Here is a 9,613-nt window from a genome sequence, read left to right as displayed (position 1 = left end):
AAAACACCCACAGATGATGAAAGGGATAGTTTACTGCTCCAATGATGCACAGTGAGAGTATTCATGGACTAGACTATAATGAAATTGAAACCTGTACATGTAATTAGCCGTAATATGGCATTTCGTTGGATTGGATTGAAACTAACACTGATGTGTTGATAGTCCTGTCACACACCAGCAAGTTCTTGTTGAACAGCCAAGGCAATGCATGTAAATACCCTACTCCCTAGCCCCTCCCCTATTTCTGGAGGTAAAAAATCAAAACCCTTCAGGCTCAAGTCTTTAAATTTACGACATTTTCAATTACCATTATTCTGGCTGCAACCTTGGGTGTAAATCCTTTGAATTGACCAAATATGAAATTCGGTTGAAATGTTTGCTACGTTGGAGACTGTCAAGTCATTTTCACATGCTGAGATGCAGTTTCATTCATCACATTCCAACTTGGGTTCTAAGACTGTGCTTCCTAATAGGAAACAGTCAGTATCTATTTTCAAATTAAATCTTGGTGTTGTAGTTAACATCCAGTTTCAAACTCGTTTTTGTCTTTTCTCTGTGTGAGCATCATTACAGGTCGAGTTTGGGCGTCCTGTACTTGACACGGAGTTCTTGTTCTAGCGCTCAAACAGCAGGAACAGATTCACACACCACCTCCTTGTCAGGGTTTTAGGCGAACACACAGAAAAACGTGCAAGGTTTTCATTATTAAACAACCGCAAAAAATAGTGAGATGGCTTACAAAGCCGATAACAATGCGAAGTTTTGCAAAATTGATATTCATTATTTTCCACTGCCCAGAAATAAATGTTCTTTTTTAAACAGAAATAAATCTTCCTTTTTAAACAGAAATGAATTCAACTCAGTTCAAAAACTTTAACCCCTGAAGAACATAAATGGATGCCGGCATGCTGCATGCTGTTTGGCACTAATTTCCAGAGATAAGGGTTGTACATTCCCAACTTTCAAGTGGCCGAACCATGACCAAGAAATCAGGCTATTTATGAACGTACAAGAACAATCCGCCAAAACTCAAGCCATTGGTTCAGATTTTGAAATGCCTTGAAAAAGAATTAGGCAGGGTCTGCATGGTGGCGGGTTGTCATCGACAGACTCAAGATGGCAAGCAAGGCCAGAACTACAGAGGAGATCTTAAAATCAAACTCACAAGAGTTAATCTTGCACATGCGCATGTAATTAACCAGCTTGGGCAAGCTAAGCAGCAGATCTTGGATCTAACAGAGGCACTTGCTAACAGGGAATCCAATCCCTGCTGATCGAACCAATTTTTCTTTATGTAGATCATCTCTACCAATGCCATTTTGCTCGATCTTTCAATTTCTTTTTCGGGGGTGTATAATTCTTGTGCAAAGATGTTACGTCACCAAACAAGACTTACTTTGAAAGTACCGGTACAGAGGCTATATATAAAAGGAACCTAATGCATTCTTTGGCAGGTTCACATTATATGAAATTAAAACAATTCAGTTGCATATTTACTGTTTCAAGGTCAACTCCTGAAATGTTGATATTACAAACTGAGTCAACACAGCAATCATTTTATTTTATCCTAGCTTTTCCTCAAAACCAGAACCTTATTGGTCCAGTGCTAATTGCTCCCTCCCATTATAATCCTTCAACTTTGGTTCATTAAACAGCAACTGAACAATTGAAGCCATCATGGTTTCGTCCGCGGGCCTTTTCCGTTATTGAAATGTTATTCATTACAGGAACTTAATGAGCAAATACAGCTAAGGAAAGGAGTCATTAGTTGGAAGATTAATTTCTAATATATTCAAACATAATCCCTGTAATTTCCGATGAAAATTCTCATCATCAAAGCTAGTCAGTTTGAATTGAAGAGCAATATCCACTATGCCAGTTTCACAAGGGCTGCTATGGTTCAACTGTCTACCATTAATCCTTTGCATCTTTTACGAGGAGCCACCACAGAGAATCCACGCCAATGGCAATTTTTTCTCTGTAATTTGACACTTTCTACCATTTATCACGAACTACGAATGGAGCACAGACATTAAGTGACCATAGCAACAGGATCGTTTATTTTAATCGTTACTATAATCAGCACACACTGCATCTTTTTTATTCAACGCCACTTCTAGTTTTCAGCTGGCTTCACTTCACCTCCCCACTGCAAATGAAACACACCGTTGAAGCTGACGCATCATTCTAATTCTGTTAGAATTCACCCACCACCTGCCAAGAATCGCCATGTACTTGGTCAAAGTTGTTGGCGTTGTAGCCATCACTGCAGTGATCAATGCTGCATGGGGGTCAGACTTCTGTCCCTCTCTGCCTGCCATGAAGTGTTCCTGCCCGTCAGGGTGGGGACTGTGGCAGAAAGCGTGCTATCGCCTCACTGAATCAAAGGCTGACTGGGAGAGCAGCAAGTCAGCTTGCCGAGAAACGGCGGGCAAGATGGCTGCTCCAAACTCCCTCCAAGAAATGAAGTTTTTGGCAGATTTGGCACGACAGAATGACAGCCACTACTACGCCTGGATTGCTTGCAATGACATTGAAGTTGAAGGAAACTGGACATGTGATGGTCAGGAAGGGAGCAAGCCGTTCATGGCATGGGGGCCTGGGCAACCGGATAATACTGATAATATTCAAGACTGTGCAGCAATAGCTGCAAAATATAATAACAGTATGGATGATGGATTCTGTAGTTACCCTAAAAAGGCTTTTTGTGTTCGTCAGGCTGTCTGCACTCCTCGCCCAACCCAACCCCGTCAATACTGCTTCTCCAGAAACATTCCCATCCCAATGCTCAACTCAACCTGCCTCCTTGACCACGTCATTGGGGAGTTTATCATCGACAGCGTCACCACCTGTGGTTCGGCCTGCCTTAAGGACCTCAGATGTCGCTCCTTCAACATCAAGAAAAACGGAGATGGCAAGAAACTGTGCCAGCTGAACAACAGCACAAGCTCCGAAGACAAGGACAAGTTCCAAACCATCGGGGATTTCTGTATCTATCTGGAGGAATGCATTGGCTAATTCAGACATTATCAGAGGTGTACTTCGCAAACAAGAACCTAGTGGAAACAGAACTTGGTGGGACTCTTATTACGGAATGAGACAAGATGACTTTCTGAACATTATTTCTCTGCCACATGAAACAGAACCAAGAGTAGGAAACAAACAAGGTAAAAACTAATATTTATTTGGCCATCCTTTCAAACACGTCAGAAGAGGGTTTGAAACGAAATACAGTGTGTACCAGAGAACAAGAAATTTGTCCAATTTGAAACAATGGGAACTTTAACCTGCTTTTCAATTTTATCAGTGTCATTATTGGACACAAAATCTTAATGTTAACACATCTTGTTGGAATACTAAATATACATGTAATGTCTTTTGTGAAAGTCTACCAACAATGAGGTCATAGTCACAGGTTTTATCAGACACAGTGCAATTGATATCATAGACTCGACTTTCACATCGTGTTTCACCTTTATCAAGCAACATTTCTTTCTTGAGTTATCACAGAAAATGTTCTATTAGCAATGATATTCAAAAATATCTGACCATTTGTTTAAAATCAGTCTTGATTTTCTATATTTTGGTCTATTTCTTGTATTGTGTATTGAGATTGACATTTTTCAGCTGTAATTTCATTTCAAGCTAATTTTATGTTTATTGTTTTAAATGTATAAAAAGTAAACAATCTTTTAATAACCAACTTTTTCTAAAATGTTTTCCATGAAGAGTTTCATCTTTTATCTTTGTATTTTACAGTTCAGTGAGATTTCAAGAATTTGTTTGGGTCATTCCATGAGGTTGGGCACAATTTGTGACAGTGTCAAGTCTTACATGGATCCCGTAAAACCAAATATTATTCCCCTTCAAGTGGATTCCAAACTGACATTGTTATACAACTTGCAAGGCTGAATACAGAAGGGTGTGTTATTTTTACAGAAAAAAAATGACCTTCATGTACTCTATAGTTCATGACAGACAGTAAAAGTTACCCATGTAACAAGGACATCGTCACAAATTGTGCCCCAACCTAATGGAATGACAAATTTGTCAGCAAATAAACTACATGTACTGCCAATGAACCAAGCTGGGGAGCTATCTACATGCAGGTTGAATGAAAATGGCCTAATTCAAATATGAACACTGCATCCTGTGCTCTCCACTGGTATAATTTTAACAATTACAATCCAGAAGAACAGGTCATTGGCCTTTGGATTGCAACAAGTTGTGATAATTTCACATTCAACCATTAGTTTATCCATTTCAAAATGCTTGTGGTTTGAGCCAAACTCCATCTACCGTTCTGACCAGATCTAGTGGAATCAACCTACAGACTTTCTCACATATTGTGCAGCATTTTTAAATATCGCACGGATTGTTCAAGAGGCATGTTTGGGGATTTTATTATTCAATTTGGAGGGTCAGAGGGGAAAGAGGTGTTATCTTGTTCATCAGAAAAGATTTTGAGACAAGTGGAGATTGAGTAAGATGCAAAACACCCACAGATGATGAAAGGGATAGTTTACTGCTCCAATGATGCACAGTGAAAGTATTCATGGACTAGACTATAGTGAAATTGAAACTTGTACATGTAATTAGCCGTAATATGGCATTTCGTTGGATTGGATTGAAACTAACACTGATGTGTTGATAGTCAAGTCACACACTAGCAAGTTCTTGTTGAACAGCCAAGGCAATGTATGTAAATACCCCACTCCCTAGCCCCTCCCCTATTTCTGGAGGTAAAAAATCCAAACTCTTCAGGTTCAAGTCTTTAAATTTACGACATTTTCAATTACCATTATTCTGGATGTATAACTTTGGATGTGAATCTTTTGAATTGACCAAATATGAAAACTACTTGAAATGTTTGACTAAAGCTATGTAATTCATTGGCATGTTTGGCTCTTCACTGGCGCAATCTTAACAATTTGGTTATAATAGAACAACAAGCTTTTACTTTCCGACTGCAACAAATTCTAAAATATTCACAGTTTAGCAATTAGGTAATTAATATCAAAGTGCATGGTGGGTTCGCTGAACTCTACTGCGCTTCTAAATGGGCTGAGTGGGATCCACAAACCGATTTTCTCAGATGTCAAACAGCATATTTTTACAAATCACACTGATCATTCAGTTTGTTTGTTTGTGGTTTATATTGTTTGTTTTGGAGGGTAACGAGGCCAAGGCGTGGTATTTTCTGATCATTAGACACTATTTGGAGAAAATCTGATATCCACGTCCACAGATGAAAAAAGAGGTAATTTTCTCCTGGGCTGATCATGCACAATGAAAGGTATTCACAGAGTGGACTATAGTGAGATTGAATATCATTAAGCTATCATACCAGTATATGTACCGTATCACCTCGGATTTGATTGAAAACTTACATGTACGTGTACCTTGATCTGTTGATAGTCACTTCACATAAAAGCAATAAAGTTTCTTATTCAAAAGCCAGGGTAATCATGGTAATGTGTATATATCCCCCCCCACCATCTCTGAAAGTTAAACAATCTGATGCCTTCGTAAAAATTTTAATGTCTGATTATAATCATTCAGGCTTCAACCTTTGGTGTGAATCCTTTTGAATTGATCAAATGTGGAATCCAGTTGATAGACTTCTACTTCCTTCATTTTTTTTTTTTTTTACAATATCGAGTCATTTCCCAAAACTGACTCAGAGATGCACTTTCATTCATAAAATTCTAACTTGGGTTCTAAGACAGATCATCTTAGCTCTCGTTTCTGAAGAAATTGTCACTACATTGTAGTTCAAATAACCAACCGCTTCAAACCCTTTACTGTCTTTCCTTTGTGTGAACATAATTACATTTTAGTAGTTTTTCAAAATCAAACGACTCGAAAAAGAGTTGGTGTCGTCCTGCCAGGATTCACGAGGGTAGACTTGGCCAAAATTATAAAGGAGATCTTAAAATCAAACTCGGAAAAGTTTTGCATAGTCAAAATTCTTATATACTCAACCCAATGTAACAATGTTAAAACAGTTAACATCGGTCATTTTCTTGTTCCTGGAGCACGTAAAGATCAAAATACATAAATAGAGCAACCATTTTCAATGATACCCTTTTGTCCTTGGTTTTCACCAAACCTGATACTTATTGCAACTGTGCCAATTTTTCCCTTCCGTTACTCAAACGGCTCTGGTCGTTAAAACATCGACTGAACAATAGCAGCGTTCGTGGTCTCCTTGCAGGCCTTTCATTGAGGTACAATTAACATGAATTACAGGAGAGTTATGCACAAATGCAGCCGAATGGGAAAGGAATCATTAGTTACAAGATTAATGTCTGATGTAATATGAATAGATAATCGAGACTTTGGTTCGCAATCTTGAATATTATCCTCATGAAAGGTTGTCAGCGTATTGATGGGTAATAAGGATACAGGATATTGCCCACCAATAAGCTGACAACCTTTCAGGAGGTGGTCTCCTTCAGGAGAGCTACATTTAGTACATGTATCTTTTAAGAGGTGCTCCCACGGAGAATCCACAGCAACAGCTAGCTTTGTCTGTTTTCAATTAATGAGACTTGTACCGTCCGCCGCCAAGTTTGGAGACTCAAGTGCAATTAGCACAAATATTAAGTGACCAAGGCAACAGGATCTTTTATCTGTAATTTTGATTAACTTTTTTAATTTTGATAATAAACAGCACATGTATCTGGAGGAATGCATTGGCTAATTCAGAAATTATCAGAGGTGTACTTCACAGACAAGAACCTAGTGGAAACAGAACTTGGTGGGACGCCTATTAGGGAATTTGACAATGTGATTTTATGAACAATATTTCTCTGCCACATGAAACGGAACAAACAGAAAGAAAAAAATTTATTTGGCTCTTATTTGAAACAGGATAGCTGAGGTTCAAAATAAAATATCGCAAAACGAGATATTTTGTCAAATTTTAGATATGTTTTCCTTATACATGTAGCACAAACATGTAGGGTGTTCACAACTTCACAAACGTTGCTATTTTAAATTGTTTTTCATCTTTAACAGACAAAAAATCTTCATCAAAAATCACAAAATCTTATGTTCAGGGATTACGTTGAAATCCTAATTTTTTTTATGTCTCTACGTGTTTTGTGAACAACCAATCATAGTGCTGCTCAGTGTTACACCGTTTACATTTATGTGTATCTATAACACAATGCAAGCGTTACCATACTCTTGACTTTTCCACCGCGTTGCACCTTAATCAAGTAACTTTGTTTTCATATTTTTCAACTGCCATTGAATTGCAAGTTCACTCTCCAAGCTTATGTGCTGTACATCGTTTGAAATGTTTGAAAAAGAAGAGACCTCTTTATCAGTAAACTTTAAAATGTTTTAGAGTTTGTAAGCATCTTTCATCATTTTTTTTTCTGGTACAGTGAGATTTTAATCAATAGGAATACATGTAGATTTGTCGGCAAAGAAACCACTATAAATGACCTACATGTACATGTATGCTGGATGCCTCACTCCATGGGTTTAATCCAAACTGTCACAATTCACATTTGAATATGGCATGCGTTTGTCTTCGCTGGCAAAATTTTGAATTATGAATTGCCTGTATCAGTAAGTTTGATGATTGGGAGTCTCAATCTCAAACAAATTAAGAAACCTTCATTTCTCCCCATCCAATAAAATTTCACAGGTACAGATCAGATGTTAACAAAAGAGAGTGATTTCAGTACCCTTCAAATAAACCTGTCAAATACCTCAAACACATGAATGCACATTAATCTTCTTTCTATTTTTGTATTCTTTCTTTTCCTGACTTGTCCGCTTTCAAAAGGGAGAATGGAAAGGGCAAATGTCCCAGCTGTGGACCCATAATACCAGTACCTAACCTTGGCATGGTCAAAGCGAACTGCACCTGATCAGTCTCCCTTGTTTAGAGATACAATTCTTTTGTACTTTTTGTCAAAATTGCCCCAAAAGACCGCCAAGAACTCTTACATGCCGGCATTTCCCCTTCACTAACCTCTTTAAATATGACAGAAATAATAATCCTGCTCGTCTACTCCTTTCCCTTCTAAAAATATCCTCCTAGTCTTAGTGATTAGTTTCCATTTTTTTCCCTCTAAAAATATCCTCCTAACCTTGATGATTAGTTTTCCATTTTTTTCCTTGATGACAGTCTCCAGATTTGTTTTCCTTCAGATAAAATCCTCCCAGCCGCAATGTTTATTATTCTGGTTTAACTTTCCTTCTGAAAGTATTCTCGTAGCCTTAACCACTACCAGCCTGGGTCTCCGAAATCGGAGCCGTATGGTTTATATGTGTGGCCGGGGTCTCCGAACTCGTACAAAGGAAACAAGGCCCTGTAACAAAAGAGCGTACTCCGAACAAAAGACCAGGCTGCTGGGCATGACCGGCATTTTTCACTCTCAAAAGTGGTGATAATCCAGCGTTACTTTGAAACCGTATACCAGGGTTTGGGGTATTTAGAGCAAGCGGATTACCACCGGGGACAAAAGCTCTCCACCACCGCAGTGATGAGCCACACAGCATCGCTGCATGCTAATCTGGCCCCTATTGAAAAGAGGTCAGCAGTGCACTGAGCCAGGTTCGTGAACAAAAGACAGTTGTATAACACCGCACAATGTGGGCTCTGTTTACAAGGCTGCAGGCATGGCTGAAATATTCAGGCGGTCAATGAAGGTCACCTGTCAACTTAGAGTAGTGCCTGAAGATTACTCCGTGCGGCTATAAACGACTGTTAACTGGAATGATGAATTGTTGAAGGATTTTGAAAACGGAAAAAATGACAGTCATGACGGCCCAGCATCCTCAACGTTGAAAAGTGCCCCACCCCGAAGTGGTTAATGTTTGGTCAAGCAGTTATCCTCCAAAAAAACAAAAAAACAACCTCCTAAACTCCTTCATTTTGCTTCTAAAAATACCCTTTAAGTTGTGATGAGCAACCTCCCGTTCCTTCCTTCTAAAAATATCTTTCTAGTCACGATGTTTGTTTCGTATAAACTTTAATCCTTCTGAACGGGCTTATTCAGGTTCTCCGTTGCCTAACAACATCTTGTCCCATTCCTTGCCAAGATCGACAAAGTCTGATTGGTATCTACAGTCCTCTTTCTCATAATGGCATACTACACTGTACTAGAGACGGTATAAATCTCCGCCATTCTGTGCCAATAGCTTACAAAGTTTGACATATCACGAGATATTTCTCGGGCTGAATAGAGCCTTATGTCCACTCTCAAATAAACAAATGTAATCTAATCAGAACGCTCTGCTCAGTCATGTCAAAGGAATACTATGAATTCACCACCCAAACTTTGTATTAACTATTTAAATTGTATACAATTTGTTGTGTTTAAAGTTTTCAATGACACCACTGTAAGGGTGACACGTTGACAGGTTGGGGGAAGTATGGGAAAGTTTTCTGACCGTTTTTCAAATTAAATGTCAATCCCCATCCTTAAGAAGCTGGGCATTCTTGATATCCTGATTAATTCTTCCCCCCTCCCCCATTCCTGTGACTGGTATTTCAAACTTCTAGCAATCATGGCAACTGTTCTCTCAAAGATCCCATTAGCTTTATTAATCCATGCAGAGCATTTTCTATGCACTCCAATATTTCTGT

At 38.7% G+C, this 9,613-nt stretch overlaps 1 protein-coding gene across 1 annotated transcript; it reads left to right on the top strand.

Moving 5' to 3' along the window:
- Positions 1 to 1,874: 1,874 nt before the first annotated feature.
- Positions 1,875 to 6,142, top strand: LOC147796199 (uncharacterized). The gene has a single exon (XM_087149019.1). It carries the CDS (start codon positions 2,230 to 2,232, stop codon positions 3,016 to 3,018), a length of 789 nt encoding a protein of 262 aa, XP_087005145.1. The 5' UTR covers positions 1,875 to 2,229; the 3' UTR covers positions 3,019 to 6,142.
- Positions 6,143 to 9,613: the final 3,471 nt, after the last annotated feature.

This window comes from Acanthaster planci, linkage group LG18 (genome assembly GCF_054643075.1).
Source record: "Acanthaster planci isolate LZ-2023a linkage group LG18, COTS_SCS, whole genome shotgun sequence".
Classification (NCBI taxonomy): domain Eukaryota; kingdom Metazoa; phylum Echinodermata; class Asteroidea; order Valvatida; family Acanthasteridae; genus Acanthaster; species Acanthaster planci.
The sequence above is the reverse complement of the archived record's forward strand: the minus strand, read 5'-3'. Positions and strand labels throughout refer to the sequence as shown.